The following is a 24343-nucleotide window of genomic DNA, read 5'->3' as shown; positions in this document are numbered from 1 at the left end:
TAGGATGAAAAATAGAAAAGCGAGTACGAAAACAACTGTTACTCAGCTTTCCCAACTCCTGAGCAGCAGATCTGCCTAGGCGTCCAGTGATAATGGAGCTGCTGAGGATGTGTCTGTGTGGATTTGTATTCAGGAACCAGTACAACCAGCATTCACTAGGGTTGTCACCCTGCTTTCCCATGCTCCTGAATGGTACATTTACCTAAAAACAAAAAACATTTACCTAAAAACAAAAATAACAAAATCAGAACTTTGTAAAAAGAAAAAAAAATTGTCACCAATTCTGAGATCTATAACCTTTTAATTTTTCCATTGATGGAGCTGTGTGATGGCTTATTTTTTTTGCACCTCAAGCTGATGATATTATAGATGCCAAAGTGTGGAGGGTGATTTTAATCGTTTTTTGTAATAAATTAAAAATATTGTTTCAAAAATATATATTATTTTTGTCATATTTTAAAATAAGTATTAAAATATATATATTAATAATATTTTTATAATTTAGTCCCCATAAGGAACTTAAACCTGTGGTCATTTAATCGCTTATAAAATATTCTACTGTATTGAATGTATAGTTAAGTTGACATCTTCATAGAAAGCTGGGCTTCATTGAAGGACCAACATAGCAGCGATGAGGGCCCTCGCCAGGCACCCGTCCACCGTGTTAACTTATCCGATTCGCAGAGGAGCCGGTTATTATTATTATTATTAATTCTTTATATAGCGCTATCATATTAAGCAGCACTTTACATACGTTATTATTGCTGTCCACAATGGGGCTCACAATCTAAATCCCCTATCAGTATATCCTGGAGAGTGGGAGGAAACCCACGCAAACACGGGGAGAACATACAAACTCCTTCAGAAGTTGTCCTTGATGGGATTGGAACCCAGGACCCCAGCGCTGAAAAGCAAAAGTTCTAACCATTGAGCCAACGTGCTGCTATTTTGAGTTAAATTTAGTTAATTAGTTGCAAGGGGCAGCACGGTGGCTCAGTGGTGAGTCCTGGGTTCGAGTCCCACCAAGGACAACATCTGCAAGGAGTTTGTATGTTCTCCCCGTGTTTGCGTGGGTTTCCTCCGGGCACTCCGGTTTCCTCCCACACTCCAAAAAAAACATACTGATAGGGAATTTAGATTGTGAGCCCCATCAGGGACAGTGATGAAAATATGTGCAAACTGTAAAGCGCTGCGGAATATGTTAGCGCTATATAAAATAAAGTATTATTATTATTATTGCCCAAAGTGTCAGTCTGCAGTCTTCATTCCTTTAGGCTATGTGTACACACTGCAGATTCACCTGCGGGTTTTTTCCCGCGGAACAGCAGGTAAAATGACCTGCGGTTTTGCTGCGGTTTGGCCTGCGGTTTTGCTCTGCGGTTTCACACCTCTACTATGTTAAAGGTGTGAAACCGCAGCAGAATCCGCATAAACAATTGACATGCTGCGGAAAAAAACCTGCAGCTTTTCCGCAGGTAAAAAACCGCAGCGTGAGCACTGCGGTTTTGAAAACCCATAGGCTAACATGGTAAAGTACCATGACTGCGGAACTGCTGCAGTTTTGCAGGGCCAGAACCGCAGCAAAAACCGCAGCGTGTGCACAAGGCCTTATTCATTTTCTAAAACCCTGATATACCGTTGCTCCAAGCTTTGGATTTTTCTTTTCTGGGAGTGTCTCTCCCAGTAATATAGGCTGGATGGATGTGAGGTCTTTGTGTATCCTGAGTGCTGCTGTCAGCACAGCTTCTATCCTGCAATTTCCTCTTTATATGCATTCCTTTTTTTCTATTGATAGAAGCAAATGAGCAATAGAAAACAAATTCTGTGCAAAGATATACATGGCCTTTCTGTTTTGGGTCCCTGCCAAAAATAATGATTAAAACCTCCTGAATAGATGGTGAGGATCAGCAGAAAGTCCCACGTACAGTATATTAGGAGCTGAGCTGTGATTTCAGCTGTTGGTTGAGCCGTGGGGGCGGAATCTTATCTTACTTCGGCTTGAGGATGATGGGGCTCGTCCTGCACTGTGCAAGTTTTTATTTCTGTTGTCAGTAAAGGAGAACATTATGTATTGCACCTAACTTCTACAAACCTGAGGGTTTGTTACATTTGTACCCAATCTAGACAACCCTCTGGGAGCTAAATACTTTAACAGCACAAATCTCTTGTGTCCTCATTGTTTGCTGCAGTGTATCAGCACAGGTAAATGTATCAGTCCGCTATAAGGCTACTTTCACACTAGCGTCGTGCGACGCACGTCGCCCTGCATCGGGGCGACGTAGCGTCGCACGTTGTGAAAGTTTTGCCCAACGGGGGCAGCGGATGCAGTTTTTCAACGCATCCGCTGCCCCATTGTAATGTCCGAGGAGGAGGGGGCGGAGTTTCGGCCGCGCATGCGCGGTCGAAAATGGCGTACACGACGCACCAAAAAACGTTACATGTAACGTTTTTGTGTGCGTCGTGGCCGCCAAAACACGACGCATCCGTTGCACGACGGATGCGACGTGTGGCAATGCGTCGCTAATGTAAGTCAATGGAGAAAAACGTATCCTGCGGGCAACTTTGCAGGATGCAGTTTTTTCGCCAAAACGATGCATTGCGACGTGCGTCGCACGACGCTAGTGTGAAAGTAGCCTAAGAAATATTCAGTCAGGCTGCTTCCATTCTCAGGCAGCAAGCAGAGATCTTGAAAGCAGCCCAACATTGATACAGTGAATGTATTGTAAGTTTGGAAAATTTAATTATTCATTGATGAAACTTTGTTAATCTGAAAGCTGTTTTAGGGTCTATGGGCAGCATTAACCCCTGATCCTCTGCGTACCAGTATAATCCCATTTCCCAGGCCCCTGCCCATCTGGTGTCTCCTCTTCTTGCAGTGAGGTCCATGAACCGTCTTATGTCTAATTGGTGACTTTTTATTTTTTAGAGAAGTTTCCCTCTTGACACGATCTCCCGCTGTAAGGGGATGTGTGTTTCAGTCTGCTAATTATTCAACCTTCTTATCCTCCTTCTGATGTTTTTATTCTTTTTTTTTTTTTTGTTTTTTTTTGTTTACATCTTAAGGCTCCCAGGTCCCAGCAACAGAACGTCGGCTGCAGGCAGCGAGGCCAAAACCCGGGGGCCGGTTGGTGGGAACAGGCGCAGTCAAAGTTTTAATAACTATGACAAAGCTAAACCAGTGAATCCTCCTGCGGCGGTGACCGAGAAAGGTACGTGATGGAGACAGGGGGGCTGTCGCTTCAATGTACCAGGTGCATCAAATCCATTTGCACCATGTTGGCTTATGCTTTACTCGTCTAAATCTTTTAAGGGTATGATCACACAAAGTTTCTTTTTATGTAGCTTTCAAAGAGGATCCGCTCCAAAATCCACATAAAAAACTTTTGTGAACATAACCCAATTGTCCGGAAAAGGAACCGGCCAATGCAGTGACTGTTATACTTAGTAATAGGCAGGAATCATTGCATGATTGGGCAGATTTAACTTTTATTAATGTGGAAAAGCTTTAATGGCAGACATATTGGTTGGCGCCCAACTTTTAAAGATAACCTATATCAACGTGGAAGGTGATAGCTTTCTGATTGGTGGTGACTCACACCAATTGTCAGAATGGGGAACTTTATAAAATAGATTGGTAGGGTGGACGTCGGGCCACTGATCCATTCATATTCTGTGAGGCTGCTGGAAAAAAGCTAAGTTTAGTTCCATACAAATTACATAGCTGTCAGCTGAACGAATGCTCGTCTGACAGCTATTTCACCCACACAGGAAAGCTCAGCCCAAGCGCTCCTGTGTTTTTCTGTGTCATTGCACAAGTGCTCCTCTGTTCTTCTATGGCACTGCCGAGTGCTCCTTTGTTGTTTTATGGCATTGCCCGAATGCTCCACTGTTCTTTTATGACACTTCCCGAATGCTCCTGGGTTCTTCTATGGCACTGCCCGAGTGCTCCTCTGTTCTTCTATGGCACTGCCCAAGTGCTCCTCTGTTCTATGGCACTGCCGAGTGCTCCTGTGTTCTATGGCACTGTCCAAGGGCTCCTCTGTTTTTCTATGACACTTTCAAAATGGTTCTCTGTTCTTCTATGGCACTGTCCGAGTGCTCCTCTGATCTATGGCACCTCCGAGTGCTACTGTGTTCTTTTATGGCACTTACCAAGCGCTCCTCTGTTCTTCTATGGGACTGCCCGAGTGCTCCTCTGTTCTTCTATGTCTCTACCCGAGTGCTCCTGTGTTCTTCTATGGCACTGCCCGGGTGCTCCTCTGTTCTTCTATGGCACTGCCCGAGTGCTCCTCTGTTCTTCTATGTCTCTACCCGAGTGCTCCTGTGTTCTTCTGTGTTTTTCTGTGGCACTGCCTGAGTGCTCCTGTGTTCTTCTATGGCACTGCCCGGGTGCTCCTCTGTTCTTCTATGGCACTGCCCGAGTGCTCCTCTGTTCTTCTATGGCACTGCCCGAGTGCTCCTGTGTTCTTCTATGGCACTGCCCAAGTGCTCCTCTGTTCTTCTATGGCACTGCCCGGGTGCTCCTCTGTTCTTCTATGGCACTGCCCGAGTGCTCCTCTGTTCTTCTATGGCACTGCCCGAGTGCTCCTCTGTTCTTCTATGGCACTGCCCGAGTGCTCCTCTGTTCTTCTATGTCTCTACCCGAGTGCTCCTGTGTTCTTCTGTGTTTTTCTGTGGCACTGCCTGAGTGCTCCTGTGTTCTTCTATGGCACTGCCCGGGTGCTCCTCTGTTCTTCTATGGCACTGCCCGAGTGCTCCTCTGTTCTTCTATGGCACTGCCCGAGTGCTCCTGTGTTCTTCTATGGCACTGCCCAAGTGCTCCTCTGTTCTTCTATGGCACTGCCCGAGTGCTCCTCTGTTCTTCTATGGCACTGCCTGAGTGCTCCTGTGTTCTTCTATGGCACTGCCCGGGTGCTCCTCTGTTCTTCTATGGCACTGCCCGAGTGCTCCTCTGTTCTTCTATGGCACTGCCCGAGTGCTCCTGTGTTCTTCTATGGCACTGCCCAAGTGCTCCTCTGTTCTTCTATTTCTCTACCCAAGTGCTCCTGTGTTCTTCTATGGCACTGCCCGAGTGCTCCTGTGTTCTTCTATGGCACTGCCCGAGTGCTCCTGTTTTCTTCTATGGCACTGCCCGAGTGCGCCTGTGTTCTTCTATGGCACTGCCCGAGTGCTCCTCTGTTCTTCTATGGCTCTGCTGGAGTGCTCCTGTGTTCTTCTATGGCTCTGCCCGAGTGCTCCTGTGTTCTTAATTGGCACTTGTCCGAGTGCTCCTGTGTTCTGTGGCACTGCCGAGTGCTCCTCTATTCTTCTATGGCCCTGCCCGAGTGCTCCTGTGTTCTTCTATGGCACTGCCCGAGTGCTCCTGTGTTCTTCTATGGCACTGCCCGAGTGCTCCTGTGTTCTTCTATAGCACTGCCCGAGTGCTCCTGTGTTCTTCTATGGCACTGCCCGAGTACTCCTGTGTTCTTCTATGGCACTGCCCGAGCGCTCCTGTGTTCTTCTATGGCACTGCCCGAGTGCTCCTGTGTTCTTCTATGGTACTGCCCGAGTGCTCCTGTGTTCTTCTATGGCTCTGCACCAGTGCTCCCGTGTTCTTCTATGGGTCTACCCTATCAGTGCTGTGTTTTTCTATGGCTTTGCTTTTTATGTGAGAGACTCTTGTGGCAGCGGCTTATCTTCCCACTGCACTGAAGGATCAGCCGATGAAATTGGTGGGCTCAGCTGACTAATTTCTAATATGGATTGGGTGCTTTATATTTTCATATACCGTTGGCCAGTTTATTTGGAGGCACACCAGGGGATGAGGGCATGTCAAAGGTTGTGGCCTTGTCAGGCATTACAGTATGACATGTCCTTCTATAAACCTATTGTGTACGTCATCAGTCGCAGCACAATCCTTTCCCGTAATACACACGCACTGAATGCCTGTGTACACAGTAACACAATATGTCTTACCTGTTCTTTTCCGTCTTTATTGGAATCTATGGAGGACGGACTGACGGGCATTGGCGGCTCACACCCTCCCTCTTGGGTATCTGGTGTTTTCTGCACTGTCCTTGGGACTAGTTCTCGGAGGTTTTAGGCCAGGGCTACTCAGCACCGTTTGTTGCAAGATATAGCGTTACATGGGAGTTACAATCGTTGCCTTCTTTGTCTTCATAAACTGTGGTGTACGCTGTCTGCGACCTGTCTAATTCAAATAATCTCATTGCAGCACAATTGTGCGACTTCTCTGAGATTTGAGTCCTTATGCAGCCCTAGCCTTACGTAGGACTGCAGGCCTTATATATGTGTATTTTTAATTTTAATTCTATTATATAAAGGGGCAAGTACGGTAATTCACATAAAATGCCTCCGATGTATGATTCAGTTTTTGTTTTTTTTTGGCAAATGCCAACCAGAAGAAAGCCCTACAGGATGATTTTTAGCCCCCTTTGGGGGGGACACATTTAATCTACACTCTGGCCGCTTTTCAGGTGCATACAGTCATTAGTGAAAAGCATAAAAAAAAAACATTTACAAGGCAGTGTCTCCCCCTAGTGGGCTGGATGTGTGACTGCTGCTATGATAAAATGTGCTTCTACTTGTTTTCCTAGGCAGCTGTCACACGATGGCTGATTTACGATTGCCTGTAGGCTGGATGTCAGTTTCTCACACAGTATTTGTCTTTTTTTTTTTTAGCATTTGTTTCTCCACATTGTTTTTTGGCATTTTTTTTAATCTACAAAAATCACTGCCATCCAATGTGACCCTTTAAAAAAAAAACACGTAGAGAAGATATTTTGTCATGCATTTATTTTATAGACTTTATAAAAGAAAATGTAATATAAAAAAAATGGCTTTTTTGGCTTGCATCTCCGGTTCTGCACATCGCTCACTGGGGCAGTGGAAGATTCCTGAGAGTCCTTGAGTAGGGGGTCTCCCAGAAAGAAGGTCTCTTCCTACATCCGTGGGGGCCCCTCACATCTTCTACATCAAAGCTGCACATTGTGTGACTGAAGCTTAATTTCAAGGGTCATTGATGCTTTATTGTTCCTTCCCATGGCAGTGATAAATCTTTGGGGTGCTTCCTGTCTCTATCAAGCTCTGATCACTTTCACTTAGGCTATGTGCACACGTAGATTTTGGTCCTGCGGATTTTTCCGCTCGGATTTGAAAAATCCGCAGGTAAAATCTCAGGTCAAAAGATCTGCGGTTTACCTGCGGATTAGCCTGCGGTTTTGCCATGCCGTTTCACACCTCTACAATGGAGAAGGTGTGAAACCTTCTTCATAAATGGCGATTGTCGGATAGTACTTGTAAATCCAAGCAGTTCCGCAGTTTACTGCTTTTTCAAATTTGTATCCATTCTTGAGACTTTCCTTTTGTATAGCTGGTTGTCTTGGAGACTGACCACCGCTGCTAGACAGCAAAAACATGCGCTGTGCTGACAAGCTCTTGTCTATTAAGCCTGTGCACTGTTTTTGAAGTTGACTAAGATCGCCTTAGCGCCCTGTTACCTCCTAATTCCGACCAGCTTCGGTGCCGAGCTTACAATCTAGACAACAGCAGTGGTCGGTCTCCTAGGCAACTAGCTGTAAACTAAAGAAAAGTGTGAGTATCTCAAGAACGGCTGCAAATTTTAACAAGCAGTAAATTACAAAAATACTTGTTTTTAGAAGCTCAATGGAAAAATGACCATTTAAGAAAATGGGAATAACCCTTTAAAATGGGAGTTGAGCTGCAGTAGCCGAGAACGGCCAATACACAGTGACTGGATCTGTGGTGTCCCAGCTCCATGCACTGTCTGCTTTCAGCCCCATCAAGACATGTTAACAGCCGATACTGATGATCTACTTCCTTGACAACCCCTTTAACATTCTTTTAGTACTAAATGTACTATTATATTTATATTAATATTTTTCTTTTGGCACTTGGATGCTTCAGGCTGCACCCCTGGCTGGCAACGCAACCTCAAGTTGATGATTACATGCAACTTCTATGTTATCAGTTTTAGGGTAACCACAGTAGACCGCTGGTCTAGGACAAATACCATTTCTGGATTTAACCTGTAGAGGGCGTTAGATTTCTACTGCCTATTATATACAACTTCCTATAGTGGAGGAAGCCTCATGTTATGGGGCTGTTAGGTCATTAACCAAACCAATCTACACGGGAAACCAGTCTAGCAATTAACTGGAAACTACAGTTAACCCTGGGACATGAAGGGCTTTACTTGAAAATTGATTCACTCCTTGTATATGGCTAGTGATTAAATAGCAATTCCTAACAAATATTTATTTTTAATATAATAGGGATTGTATAAAATCTCTTGGGTCCTTATGTGAAGAGAACGAATTACAATATACGTGTAGTCCATTCTGTTAGCAGCAAGGTGGGAATAGATTCAGTATAACTTGGATTCAATTCATTTAATCCTTTCTCCTTCTATGCTTAGGAGTCCAGTGGGTGGTCCGAATCAATGATTGACAGCTCTTAAGTATTGAAAGAGCAGGGATGTAAATGAATAAACTATAAAAATAATAATTTTCCATAAAAATATATATCAATCTGCTCAACTCCTCTGCTTTTTCATCTGCGATCCACAGATCAAGAACCATGTCCAGTCCGGAGGTTGTTACATCCTGTATTATCCTCCAGAGCTGCACTCATATTCTACTGGTGCAGTGACTGTGTGCATACATTACATTACTGATCCTTTACTGATCCTGAGTTACATCCTGTATTATACTCCAGAGCTGCATTCACTATTCTGCTGCTGCATTCACTGTTTACATACATTACATTACTGATCCTGAGTTACATCCTGTATTATACTGCAGAGCTGTGCTCACTATTCTGCTGGTGCAGTCACTGTGTACATACATTACATTACTGATCCTGAGTTACATCCTGTATTATACACCAGAGCTGCACTCACTATTCTGCTGCCGCATTCACTGTTTACATACATTACATTACTGATCCTGAGTTACATCCTGTATTATACTGCAGAGCTGCACTCACTATTCTGCTGGTGCAGTCACTGTGTACATACATTACATTACTGATCCTGAGTTACACCCTGTATTATACTCCAGAGCTGCACTCACTATTCTGCTGGTGCAGTCACTGTGTACATACATTACATTACTGATCCTGAGTTACATCCTGTATTATACTCCAGAGCTGCACTCACTATTCTGCTGGTGGAGTCACTGTGTACATACATTACATTACTGATCCTGAGTTACATCCTGTATTATACACCAGAGCTGCACTCACTATTCTGCTGGTGCAGTCACTGTGTACATACATTACATTACTGATCCTGAGTTACATCCTGTATTATACTCCAGAGCTGCACTCACTATTCTGCTGGTGCAGTCACTGTGTACATACATTACATTACTGATCCTGAGTTACATCCTGTATTATACACCAGAGCTGCACTCACTATTCTGCTGGTGCAGTCACTGTGTACATACATTACATTACTGATCCTGAGTTACATCCTGTATTATATTCCAGAGCTGCACTCACTATTCTGCTGGTGGAGTCACTGTGTACATACATTACATTACTGATCCTGAGTTACATCCTTTATTATACTCCAGAGCTGCACTCACTATTCTGCTGGTGCAGTCACTGTGTACATACATTACATTACTGATCCTGAGTTACATCCTGTATTATACCCCAGAGCTGCACTCACTATTCTGCTGGTGCAGTCACTGTGTATATACATTACATTGCTGATCCTGTACTGATCCTGAGTTACCTCCTGTATTATACCCCAGAGCTGCACTCACTATTCTGCTGGTGCAGTCACTGTGTATATACATTACATTACTGATCCTGAGTTACATCCTGTATTATACCCCAGAGCTGCACTCACTATTCTGCTGGTGCAGTCACTGTGTATATACATTACATTGCTGATCCTGTACTGATCCTGAGTTACCTCCTGTATTATACCCCAGAGCTGCACTCACTATTCTGCTGGTGCAGTCACTGTGTATATACATTACATTACTGATCCTGAGTTACATCCTGTATTATACACCAGAGCTGCACTCACTATTCTGCTGGTGCAGTCACTGTGTACATACATTACATTACTGATCCTGAGTTACATCCTGTATTATACCCCAGAGCTGCACTCACTATTCTGCTGGTGCAGTCACTGTGTACATACATTACATTACTGATCCTGAGTTACATCCTGTATTATACCCCAGAGCTGCACTCACTATTCTGCTGGTGCAGTCACTGTGTACATACATTACATTACTGATCCTGAGTTACACCCTGTATTATACTCCAGAGCTGCACTCACTATTCTGCTGGTGCAGTCACTGTGTACATACATTACATTACTGATCCTGAGTTACATCCTGTATTATACTCCAGAGCTGCACTCACTATTCTGCTGGTGGAGTCACTGTGTACATACATTACATTACTGATCCTGAGTTACATCCTGTATTATACTCCAGAGCTGCACTCACTATTCTGCTGGTGCAGTCACTGTGTACATACATTACATTACTGATCCTGAGTTACATCCTGTATTATACACCAGAGCTGCACTCACTATTCTGCTGGTGCAGTCACTGTGTACATACATTACATTACTGATCCTGAGTTACATCCTGTATTATACTCCAGAGCTGCACTCACTATTCTGCTAGTGCAGTCACTGTGTACATACATTACATTACTGATCCTGAGTTACATCCTGTATTATACTCCAGAGCTGCACTCACTATTCTGCTGGTGCAGTCACTGTGTACATACATTACATTACTGATCCTGAGTTACATCCTGTATTATACACCAGAGCTGCACTCACTATTCTGCTGGTGGAGTCACTGTGTACATACATTACATTACTGATCCTGAGTTACATCCTGTATTATACTCCAGAGCTGCACTCACTATTCTGCTAGTGCAGTCACTGTGTACATACATTACATTACTGATCCTGAGTTACACCCTGTATTATACTCCAGAGCTGCACTCACTATTCTGCTGGTGCAGTCACTGTGTACATACATTACATTACTGATCCTGAGTTACATCCTGTATTATACACCAGAGCTGCACTCACTATTCTGCTGGTGGAGTCACTGTGTACATACATTACATTACTGATCCTGAGTTACATCCTGTATTATACTCCAGAGCTGCACTCACTATTCTGCTAGTGCAGTCACTGTGTACATACATTACATTACTGATCCTGAGTTACACCCTGTATTATACTCCAGAGCTGCACTCACTATTCTGCTGGTGCAGTCACTGTGTACATACACTCACTGGCCACTTTATTAGGTACACCTGTCCAACTGTGTGTTAAGACTTAATTTCTAATCTGCCAATCACATGGCGGCAACTCAGTGCATTTAGGCATGTAGACATGGTCAAGACAATCTCCTGCAGTTCAAACCAAGCATCAGTATGGGGAAGAAAGGTGATTTGAGTGCCTTTGAACGTGGCATGATTGTTGGTGCCAGAAGGGCTGGTCTGAGTATTTCAGAAACTGCTGATCTACTGGGATTTTCACGCACAACCATCTCTAGGGTTTACAGAGAATGGTCCGAAAAAGAAAAAAAATCCAGTGAGCGGCAGTTCTGTGGCCGGAAATGCCATGTTGATGCCAGAGGTCAGAGGAGAATGGGCAGACTGGTTCGAGCTGATAGAATGGCAACAGTGACTCAAATTGCCACCCGTTACAACCAAGGTAGGCAGAAGAGCATCTCTGAACGCACAGTGCGTCGAACTTTGAGGCAGATGGGCTACAGCAGCAGAAGACCACACCGGGTACCACTCCTCTCAGCTAAGAACAGGAAACTGAGGCTACAATTTGCACAAGCTCATCGAAATTGGACAGTAGAAGATTGGAAAAACGTTGCCTGGTCTGATGAGTCTCGATTTCTGCTGCGACATTCGGATGGTAGGGTCAGAATTTGGCGTAAACAACATGAAAGCATGGATCCATCCTGCCTTGTATCAACGGTTCAGGCTGGTGGTGGTGGTGTCATGGTGTGGGGAATTTTTTCTTGGCACTCTTTGGGCCCCTTGGTACCAATTGAGCATCGTTGCAACGCCACAGCCTACCTGAGTATTGTTGCTGACCATGTCCATCCCTTTATGACCACAATGTACCCAACATCTGATGGCTACTTTCAGCAGGATAATGCGCCATGTCATAAAGCTCGAATCATCTCAGATTGGTTTCTTGAACATGACAATGAGTTCACTGTACTCAAATGGCCTCCTCAGTCACCAGATCTCAATCCAATAGAGCATCTTTGGGATGTGGTGGAACGGGAGATTCGCATCAGGGATGTGCAGCCGACAAATCTGCGCCAACTGTGTGATGCCATCATGTCAATATGGTCCAAAATCTCTGAGGAATGCTTCCAGCACCTTGTTGAATCTCTGCCACGAAGAATTGAGGCAGTTCTGAAGGCAAAAGGGGGTCCAACCCGTTACTAGCATGGTGTACCTAATAAAGTGGCCAGTGAGTGTACATTACATTACTGATCCTGAGATACATCCAGTATTATACTCCAGAGCTGCACTCACTATTCTGCTGGTGGAGTCACTGTGTACATACATTACATTACTGATCCTGAGTTACATCCTTTATTATACTCCAGAGTTGCGGTCACTATTCTGCTGGTGGAGTCACTGTGTACATACATTACATTACTGATCCTGAGTTACATCCTTTATTATACTCCAGAGCTGCACTCACTATTCTGCTGGTGCAGTCACTGTGTACATACATTACATTACTGATCCTGAGTTACACCCTGTATTATACTCCAGAGCTGCACTCACTATTCTGCTGGTGCAGTCACTGTGTACATACATTACATTACTGATCCTGAGATACATCCAGTATTATACTCCAGAGCAGCACTCACTATTCTGCTGGTGGAGTCACTGTGTACATACATTACATTACTGATCCTGAGTTACATCCTGTATTATACTCCAGAGCTGCACTCACTATTCTGCTGGTGGAGTCACTGTGTACATACATTACATTACTGATCCTGAGTTACATCCTTTATTATACTCCAGAGCTGCACTCACTATTCTGCTGGTGCAGTCACTGTGTACATACATTACATTACTGATCCTGAGTTACATCCTGTATTATACCCCAGAGCTGCACTCACTATTCTGCTGGTGCAGTCACTGTGTACATACATTACATTACTGATCCTGAGTTACATCCTGTATTATACCCCAGAGCTGCACTCACTATTCTGCTGGTGCAGTCACTGTGTACATACATTACATTACTGATCCTGAGTTACACCCTGTATTATACTCCAGAGCTGCACTCACTATTCTGCTGGTACAGTCACTGTGTACATACATTACATTACTGATCCTGAGTTACATCCTGTATTATACCCCAGAGCTGCACTCACTATTCTGCTGGTGCAGTCACTGTGTACATACATTACATTACTGATCCTGAGTTACATCCTGTATTATACCCCAGAGCTGCACTCACTATTCTGCTGGTGCAGTCACTGTGTACATACATTACATTACTGATCCTGAGTTACATCCTGTATTATACTCCAGAGCTGCACTCACTATTCTGCTGGTACAGTCACTGTGTACATACATTACATTACTGATCCTGAGATACATCCAGTATTATACTCCAGAGCTGCACTCACTATTCTGCTGGTGGAGTCACTGTGTACATACATTACATTACTGATCCTGAGTTACATCCTTTATTATACTCCAGAGCTGCTCTCACTATTCTGCTGGTGCAGTCACTGTGTACATACATTACTGATCCTGAGTTACATCCTGTATTATACACCAGAGCTGCACTCACTATTATTGTGCTGGTGGAGTCACTGTGTATCCCATACTGTAACCTGGGTGTCCGTCAGTAAGCTCGCTGACTGTTTCCAATAACAACCCGCAGGTGAGTGTCAGTCTGTTGTATAATGCAGATTAATTATGTGGTGATCATCAGACTATTTTTTGGGTTTTTACACTTTTATTTTTGCATGCTCTTCTAGGAGCCATAACTTTAATACAGTTTTCCAGTCCCCATACACGTATGAGGGTTTGTTTTCTGCTGAACGAGTTGTAGTTTTGAATTGCACCATTTACTTTACTATATAAAGTACTGGAAACAGGAAAAAAAATTCCCCAGTATGTTTTTATGGCGTTCATTGTGTGGAACGGTGACTCGATTCTCCAGGTTAGTATAATAAAAGCAGAACCAGATTTGTAACTTCTTTTTTAACTAGTTTAAAAAAAAAAAGTTTAGAAATTTGTAAAAAAAAAAAAAATAAGTAAATAAATAAAATAAAATAAAATTCAAGTTGCAAGACCCGTAACTTATTTTCCTTTTTCGGTATCTCTATGAGGATTTGAGTTTTGCGTGGCGAGCTGACATTTTTGTTGGTAGCAACTTGGGATATAACACAACCGGCATACAGTTACTAAACATGATATGCGCCGTACAATTGACCATGTTGTGCAATGTGAATATAGAAAAAATAGATAAAATTTGTAAAATAAGGGCAAAAAGTCATTATAGCAGAATTCTTGTGGAGAGTCGCTCAATCATATCTTTTGGTTACCCAGTGAGCGCGTTTCCCACCCTGAGAACCCACTGGTGACTCGACATTCCGGCCGGATGTTACATTTTAACTCGCAACTCTGTAAATATTAACCTGTGTTTTGGAAGGTCATCGATCACACACTGCCCTCACGGCCTCCTAATGGGGACACAGTGTCACAAACGGGAACGCGGCACAGTCCTAGGCCTTGACAGATGACGGATGATTACATAGGACTGCTGGGACCACTTAGTTTCAGATCCTCAACATTTTCGAGATCTCTGCTTGCTTATATATCCAGCCATCTAGTGCTGGATTACCGGTATTTCTGGACTACCAGAGGCTGAGCTGGACATCAATTTGTGAATAGATTCACCTAGAGATCTTGTGAATGTCGGCTGTTCGATCCTTGGAATTCTAGGCACGTGGACGTGTTTCCAATTATTAGAGAGTGGATGTCAGAGATAACATTGTAATGTTTATGTAAAGATCAGGGAAATATTCCCGTTGTTTCCCCGAGGGCAGAAGGAAGCGAAAAGTTAGTAGTGAGGAGTCGGAGGAATGTCACTGCGGCTGAGCATGGCGGTCACGAGGAGGCTGCCCATACGGGTGGATGATGAGTGTCAGCTGTATGTAATGTATGTAATGTGCTGTATGCAAAAGTCATGGACCGTCTAACTGTAAATCCAAGGGGCGAAGCTGCGAAACCCATTACCTTCCTCATATCTAATAAACTCACCAACCAATTATTGCAAAAATGTAGTGGTTTGCAATTAAAGGGTTATTACCAAAATAACAAGTTCTCCTCTGTCTTATTGCTGGGAACCCAGCTATCCCAAGAGCTGGGCTCTTCAGCCCTCTCTTGAACTGAGTGGAGGTTCACATTCTCGGCCTGCGCTCCTTTCATTGTCATTGGGAAATAGCCAAGTACAGTCCTCCACTTTCTCTTGCAGTCCCATAGACAATGAATGGAGCACAGGCTGAGCTTGTGAACCTCCACTCATCTCATTGACTAAGGGACTGCTGGAAATAGCCCAGTACAGTGCTCTGCTTTCTCTTACAGTCCCATAGACAATGAATGGAGCACAGGCTGAGCATGTGAACCTCCACTGCACACAGTGTCTATGCGACTGCTGGAAATAGCGGAGTACAGGCCTTGATTATCTCTGATGGTCCCATAGACAATGAATGGAGCACAGGCTGAGCATGTGAACCTCCACTGCACTCATTGTCTATGCGACTGCTGGAAATAGCAGAGTACAGGCCTTGGTTATCTCTGATAGTCCCATAGACAGTGAATGAAGCAGAAGGCGATCATGTGAACCTCCACTCTATTCATTCCTTATCTCTGTATCGCTGTGTGTCCTTACCTATGGATAAGGCTGAGCATGTGAACCTCCACGGCATTCAGTGTCTTTGCGACTGCTGGAAATAGTGGAGTACAGGCCATGGTTATCTCTGATGGTGCCATAGACAATCAATGGAGCACAGGCTGAGAATGTGAACCTCCACTCCACTCATTGTCTATGCGACTGATGGAAATAGCGGAGCACAGGCCTTGGTTATCTCTGATGGTCCCATAGACACTAAATGGAGCACAGGATGAGCATGTGAACCTCCCAACTGCACTCATTGTCTATGCGACTGCTGCAAATAGTGGAGTACAGGCCATGGTTATCTCTGATGGTGCCATAGACAATCAATGGAGCAAAGGCTGAGCATGTGAACCTCTACTCCACTCATTGTCTATGCGACTGATGGAAATAGTGGAGTACAGGCCTTGGTTATCTCTGATGGTCACATAGACACTAAATGGAGCACAGGCTGAGCATGTGAACCTCCCCACTCCACTCATTGTCTATGTGACTGCTGGAAATAGCGGAGTACAGGCCTTGGTTATCTCCTTGGTTATCTCTGATAGTCCCATAGACAGTGAATGAAGTAGAAGCCGATCATGTGAACCTCCACTCTATTCATCCCTTATCTCTGTATTGCTGTGTGTACTTCCATATAGATAAGGAATATGGTAACTTTTGAATCTGGCAATAACCCTACGTTCCCATGATGAGCTTTTGGTGTGGTTCTGAGGCTATGTATTTTTGCTGCATGAAATACGCATCGTCTTAGGCTATGTGCATACACTATAGCAAGCTAGCAAAGGTATAAAACAGCATCATATAAATTAAATGCCGATAGTATTGGATGATGAGAGGACCGATCGCTCACAACAAATACCATGGGGATGTGTGGAAACAACAAATACCATGGGGATGTGGAAACCACAAAAAATTACGACCAATGGATCCAAATATCAAAAATATACATGCTTTATTAAGGAAAATACACTGAACAGGAAACATGGGGAACATGTGCACAGAAAAAGCAAAGTGCTGCAGTGCTAGAGGACACGTGACCAAACCCTGACCATATATACATATACATAAGTATGTGAATAAATAGGGTAAGTACCACCTTCACAGAGGACCTAAGTGACATAACAGCCCTCGGATATACAGGGAGATTACAGAAAACCCCCTATACTGCTGATATACATCCGTGCTAATTAACTGATGTCCATACTGTGACCAAGTCACAAATGTAACTAAACATAAATATAGAGGCAATGTAATGTCCCGAGAGGCCGAGGCTTAATGTCCACCCCTAAATGTAACACATAATCTGCCCACCCACATAGGAGTGAACAGTTCCAGAGCGGAACATTACCTCTGGAGAGGAAAATAGGGGGGCGTGACCCTGACGAAGGAGATCCTCTCCGAAACGCGCGTCGGGGTGACACGTGAACCGCCCGGCCATCCTGAATTTCCCTCTCCAGAGGTAATGTTCCGCTCCGGTACTGTTCACTCCTATGTGGGTGGGCAGATTATGTGTTACATTTAGGGGTGGACATTAAGCCTCGGCCTCTCGGGACATTACATTGCCTCTATATTTATGTTTAGTTACATTTGTGACTTGGTCACAGTATGGACATCAGTTAATTAGCACGGATGTATATCAGCAGTATAGGGGGTTTTCTGTAATCTCCCTGTATATCCGAGGGCTGTTATGTCACTTAGGTCCTCTGTGAAGGTGGTACTTACCCTATTTATTCACATACTTATGTATATGTATATATGGTCAGGGTTTGGTCACGTGTCCTCTAGCACTGCAGCACTTTGCTTTTTCTGTGCACATGTTCCCCATGTTTCCTGTTCTGTGTATTTTCCTTAATAAAGCATGTATATTTTTGATATTTGGATCCATTGGTCGTCATTTTTTGTGGTTTCCACATCCCCATGGTATGTGCACACACTGTGGATTCACCTGCGGGTTTTTCCGTGAGGATCCGCAGGTAGAACTGGAGGTAAAGTGACCTGCGGTTTTCCTGCGGTTTCACATCTCTACTATGTTAAAGGTGTGAAACCGCAGCGGAATCTGCAGAAACAATTGACATGCTGCGGTTTATAAACCGTGGAAAAAACCGCAGCGTGAGCACAGCAGTTTTTAAAACCCATAGGGTTACATGGTACTGTACCATGTCTGCAGAACTGCAGCAGAATCCGCAGCGTGTGCACATAGCCTTACAGTTCCAGCAAAGTGGATGGGATTTATAGAAATCTCCTGCCTGCTCTGCTTCCTATTTGCACAGTGTAAACTGACCGGTGGTGCTTATTTCAGATCCGCAGCATGTCAATTTCTCTTGCGGGTACGCTGAGTTTTCTGTGCAGATTTTCTCCATAGACTTGCATTACATGCAGAAGTTGTAGTTTGTTTCTGCCTCTCAAACACATCAAAACCACATGTAATCCGCACCTACTTATGTCAGCAGAGTATTGTGAAGGCCAAATATAAGGAAGTATCAAAAACAAAGCAGTTCTATTTAAAGCAGGACACGCCAACGAGAGACAAAAAGCGCAGCGTTAAAAATGCGATAACAATGCATGGTAAAAAAAAACGCAATGAAAAACCACTAGTAACATATTTTTCCTAATAGGTGCAGAAATTCTGCAGTTGTGGGAACGTAGCCCGAGTCCTGCAAAGAACCTAATGACCGTTCACCCTGTGGTCAGCCGGGCCATGCCTGCACCTGACTGACCGCCCTACAATGAGGACTGAAGGCACAAAGTGCTCAGACTCCCCCTGACCCCATTACACCTTCATCCTGTTCCCAATCCTTAGAGAGGGCGGGGGGTGGAGGGGTATAGGCGTAGAACAAAACCAAACCGATTCCCCTTTCCGTATTTACCTTTCCCTATCCCCATGGTGCTACACCTGCCCTCGTGCCAAAACACTGTTTTATTTTTCCTTCCCTTCTTGTCTTCTAAGTAAAAGAGCTCACCTTGTAACAACTCCATATTGTTTCCCCAATTCCCTGACTAAGCCCCTCATTCTTTCCCACGGGTCGCAATGACTCCCACTATGGTGGCTTCTCACTTTGACGGTAGCATAGAGCTGAACAGGGGAAATATTATAGTATATTCTGATTTATCAGATGGCCACAGGGTGGCTGTCAGAGCATGCTGGGACTTGTAGTTCTGTTACAGAGGGGAAACCGCAGCTCTCGGCGAATCCTCACGTTTGACGCCGGTGTATCTGGCACTGTATCACAGACCTGGGACTTATCGTCTGTGCCCCGTCCCCTGACTCGGTGTCATGTTTTATATAGACCCCCTTCTTGTTTGAAAGCGGCGGTTGGTGGAGAATTCTTCTCCCATACAAGGCCGCACTCCCAGTGTTTGTTTATAGCACCGCTCGTCTGACATCTTGGAAGATCCCATAAAGCTTCACTTTTCACATATTTCTTGCCATTGTTTAATCTCCAGTATCTTCTTCTGACATGATTCTTACTCGCCTCCTAAGAACAAAGGCCGAGAGTTGCTCCTATCCTCCCGCAGTGTGAGCCCTGGCAGGTGGACGCTTTGAAGCAGACCTGGCAGTCTGGGGGCATCCTCGTCCCTCTTCGTGACATTCATCCTGAAAGCGCGGCGGCTCCATGCTTTGATGTTTCCTTGTATCAGCACGTTATCAGATTTTTGTGCTTCCCATTGTTTGTTTTTCTAAACTTTGGATAATACTGAGACATCTACATTTAAATTCTAAAGTGATTTAAGGGGGAACTCCATCCAAAGTTTGTGCTGCTGTACCATGAGCAGCCACATGGATAACAGTGGCACTGTCTCTCACATGAGTGAATAGGCCACAATTGTTATAACCTGGAAGACCCCAATGATTGACGTCACTCGGAGACCACTTCTGGTTAGTGTCATTCAATTCCTGCCCCGAGGTTTGCATGGGGCATCCTTTCACTCCTCCTGGCCATGGTCTTGTGGTCTTGCTTTTTGCGATTGTTGGCAGACTCGTCAGTGCGACGATCACCCATCTAACAACAGTCGCTTATTCAGTAGATAGGTGATCATTCATGAAGGCCGGAATCCCCCTTTAAGCGTTTTCCATGGAGGGGATTTTGTTACCCCCTTGAGTGCCCTCTGCCCACATTGAAGGCAGTGATTGACTTCTGTGATTCCCTTGGCATCAGGTAGAGGTTACCATGTCCCGAGATAAGGAGCATTAGTAGGAGGCCCGAGCTGCTATATAAACTCCGATAAGTGTTTTTGCACAGTCTCAGCGTTATGCAAGTAGTAAGAAAAATGAATTTTCCTTCTGACCGACATGTGGCCATACTGATCTGTAGACGGACGGGTGCCTTAGGCTCGGGTTGCTGGGCACAGTGCTGCATTAGTTTACAGAACCTTTGGTTCTTTAAAGAGCAAAAATTAGATTTTTCGGTTAATTTCCATTAAATTGATACAGGGGCCCGTTGGTTTTATGTTATGCAGGTAAGTATTTGGAGAGGAAACCTTGGAAAGAGAAGGAAGAGTGTTGGTGAGACTGAACCATGGATGGGAATCATTGCAGAGCTGGGCTGGCATAGTGTTGGGTGGTTGATCCTCTCAGCTTTTGGATCACTAGATGGTTAATCACCATAGTTTTAGAGTTTATATTCCAGTGTTGGTCATTACTGTTGTGTGGAGCCTTTGATTAAAGGGAATCTGTCATCACAAAATAACTTCAAACCAAGCACAGGTGCTCGGTGCACCCTTGGTGTGTCCAAAGAGTCCAGTGCGTCTCCTCTGCTGCTTTTTTTTCCCACCGATCTGTGTTTCTTTAGGTCCTGTAAATCCAGAGCTGTCAATCAAGGAAGAGACGGCAGGAGATTGATGGAAAAGAAGTAGATGGGAAGGCCACACCAAGGGTGCACTGAGCTTAGTTTGAACAGTCATTTTGTGCTGACAGTCTCCCTTTAGTGATTCCTGTAGGCTGGAGAAGTAGAGTACAGGTTGTATTATGGTAGCAATGAGAAGGACGAGGTGTGTATGGGTGGTTGATCCGTAGCAAAGAATTAGCACTGGATGGAAGGTAGAATAGGAGACGTGGGGAGTTTACAGAGTTGGGTATTTAAAGGCTGGATAGTTGATAATGTAAAATGTTGGGGGTCTCTATAGCTCACAGAATCAGGTTAGAATTATGGAAATAGGAGCACCATGGTGGGGTCTCTGGCTGTACAACCTGTAGCGACATATGGCCATCACATGAACCAGTTACATGCTGTGGTTGGTGGTCTCTGTAGTGTAAGCGGAGTACAGTAATGAGGGTCTTTGATATATTGCCTCTGTGCAGAATCCCATTCTGAGTATCATTCTCTGTATTGAGGGTGGGGGTCTTTGCAAAGTTTGGGCAAAGGCCAGATTACAGGGGTGAGGGTCTCTATAGTGGGGTCCTAATAGTTTGGGCAGAGTGTCTCTCTATAAGTGATGTTATTGGGGTGGTGGTCTCTAGGGAGTTACATTAAGGGAAAAGGTTCAGGGGTGAGGGTCTCTTTATAGTGGGGTCTACAATATAGGGACAGAGCAGAACCTCTCAATAACGCTGTATGATGGGGGTTGTGGTCTCTGGAGTGTTAGTCAGGGGTGAGGGTCTCCTTGTGATCTGTCTGTAGAGCAGTGAGCAGAGGGGTGGGAATGTGCAGAGGGTGGAGAGACTGAAAGTTCCACTTTCCCTGGGAGAAGATGTAGCAGAGGTGGTGCAGAGGACACACACGACACCACGCACACTGGAGGCTTCACAGGTAACTCTCACCAGTAATTTTGGCAGTTTTCTACTTTGTGGTGCCATTGGGGTTAAATTCCTCAGAACCCAAATGATGAGTCTTGTACTGCGGGTCGTTCACCTGTTTTCCCGTGCGCACAGATGGCGGCTTCATTAACCCTTACTACACTGGAGCAATTATGTGTCTATGCCGATTGTGGATGCATTCGAAAAATTAAATACAGTGGAAAGAATTGTTTAATTTTTTTGGCAAATTTTCTACAATGTAAAAGTATAACTCTGCGATATGGAGAGGACTCGGCGGCTCAGACTAAAAAAGAATAAAAAAAAAGTAATCTCCTTATGAATTGATATTCCACCTGTACCTTATGCATGCACATTTAGGATTTTTATTTTTTGGCTGCTTATATATGAGAAAAGTTAGAAGTGGAAATTTGTTATTAAGGGGAATTCTGTTACTTTTGCTACATTTCTTGGATTTGAGTTGCAATGATTGCAGATTGTATAAAATACTACGGCCGCCATTCTTCATTGTTATTTGTTTGGTTTTCTGGAGTAATTTGCTCTGTAGTTTTTGCACCTTATTCTATATTCGTTCTGTGCCATTGTGTTTTTTTACAGCTTTGCTTATCCAGATGTTTTCAACAGATTCTTGAAATGCAACTTTTTAAAATGATACTTTTTTTGGGGGGGAGAGGGGGGGGGATATAATCACTCCAGTCCCTGGATTTTTATTTTGATGCTGTTGAAGACTAATGTGTGGCATTTGAAAAGTTGTAACAAAAAAAAACAATGACAGACAAAAATAAAGAGTATTTTTTTGTTTTGCAAAATTCATTAACCACATGTGCGATCTCGGAAGAATTTGATGCAAAAAATGTCAACGAATGCCACAAGGCAAAAAAAAGAAAAATCAAAGTGACGCAAATGATGAGTCAGGCCCTTAATATTTAAAGCATCTATGTTGTATCATATGAGGCAGACAGGGGGCGCTATGTGAGATATAGACACTCGAGCAAAAATAAAAAGAAATGTAATATATCACTACAATATTTTTATATTTATTCTTTCTAATGTTTTACTTTCTTGGCACTCATGCGTTAGTGTGACATCACTAGAGGAATAGTGTGATGCCATTGGGGCGGGTTAAGGCTAGAAGGCAGGCAGAGGAGATGGATGCAGCTGATTATCTCTTAAAGGGGCCATTACAGGTGACATTTTCTGAGATTGGTCACCAGGGGGCGCGCCTACACTAATTGTCTTTACATAGACCAGACCAGAATGTGCAGTGCTTAATAGCTTCCCCCTAGTGAGCACAATTAAAGGGAAGCTGTTACCTGTACACATGGAGTTACACATATATACCATCCTCCACATCAGGGTATTTGACTCTGCATTCCACTACAATGCACTACAAGTCCCAGCATGCCCCGACGGTTCTAAATTATTATTTTTTTGCTTATCTTAGGAAATTTTGGACCAGCTTTAGAGCTGAAATCTCCCAGTACTCACTGCTTGTTCAGGGTGCCCAGATCTTCATTTGGTGTCATCTTTACATCACGAACCGTAAAAAAAAAAACCTGCCACTTCATTGTAGGAACTCGACTAAGTGGGTAATCTTGCAGGAAGCTTGCTGTTTCCAGTGACTACCAGCAGAAATGTGAATGCTGCTCTGGAGTATAATACAATTACCAGCAGAAGTGTGAATGCTGCTCTGCAGTATAATACAGGCTGTAGCTCTGGATCAGAGTCCTTACAGGCAGTTGTCTTTGAGAAGCTGCAAAGGCCTTTTTCTAAGACAACCCTGTGCTGCCCCCCGGAATTACCAGTAAGACAGACTGATGGATGCACAGTAGCCGCTGGTGACAGTATGTAATACCAGCTGAAAGCGAAGGATATGAGCAGCTTCTGGTCCATAAGCTATGGTAAATTTACACCAGCTGTGGATACACAGACACCCCCTCCCCTAAATCCCTGGATGAAATGGAAGTAATTGTACATGAGAATCGTCTGCGAAGCACAAGCCCCGACCCCTCTGATCCTAATCTCTAGGCGAGCCGTTAGAATTGATGAACGACATTGCACCGGTTACTCCTGATGGACGACATTGCACTGGTTACCCCTCCACAATTGATATTTAATCTTTTTTTTTACGTTTCCGCTCCCTCTTCTAATCTTCATGTCCGCTTCCTGGGGTTGGTGTTAGGTCTTTATGACTTTGTTCCTGCCCTTATTTAGCTTCATCCTTTGAGGGTTTTATACCTTAAGCAAAGTGTTCAGAGTTGGGACCGGGCCAGGGACGGCTCAGGCGATATTAAGCAGCTCATCCAAGAAAAAAGTTTACTATGAAATCCTAAACGAGGAGTAAATCACCTCTCCCGGGGCTTTCATCACTGGTCGCCGTCCGCCTCCAGGCCTGTCTGATATTTTCTGCAAGGCCTTGTGTGTACTCACGTGTCTGTGTGTTGTATATGTCTCCAGTGAAACCTGGTCTTTCAGAAAGCTTGATAATCCGGCACGGTTTCTGGCACACAGCAGATCCCATTGATTATGGGTAAAGAGGATGTTGTTGCTTTGTAAAAGTAAATATTCTGATGTGAGCGCTTCCCCTTTATCCGGGTGACATCAACTACTGATTACTC

At 44.2% G+C, this 24343-nt stretch overlaps 1 protein-coding gene across 5 annotated transcripts in view; it reads left to right on the top strand.

Moving 5' to 3' along the window:
• The window catches only part of NAV2 (neuron navigator 2), a 479602-nt gene that overhangs the window by 359155 nt on the left and 96104 nt on the right, over positions 1-24343 (top strand). For all 5 annotated transcript variants that reach the window (XM_073578323.1, XM_073578321.1, XM_073578320.1 and 2 more), the window contains one exon: positions 3064-3209. In XM_073578323.1, coding sequence (XP_073434424.1) covers positions 3064-3209 — 146 coding nt within the window. The remainder of the gene's footprint in view (positions 1-3063; positions 3210-24343) is intronic.

Source organism: Dendrobates tinctorius, unplaced genomic scaffold (genome assembly GCF_039654945.1).
Source record: "Dendrobates tinctorius isolate UK_male_01 unplaced genomic scaffold, ASM3965494v1 ptg000059l, whole genome shotgun sequence".
NCBI lineage: Eukaryota > Metazoa > Chordata > Amphibia > Anura > Dendrobatidae > Dendrobates > Dendrobates tinctorius.
This window is presented reverse-complemented; position numbering and strand designations above follow the sequence as displayed.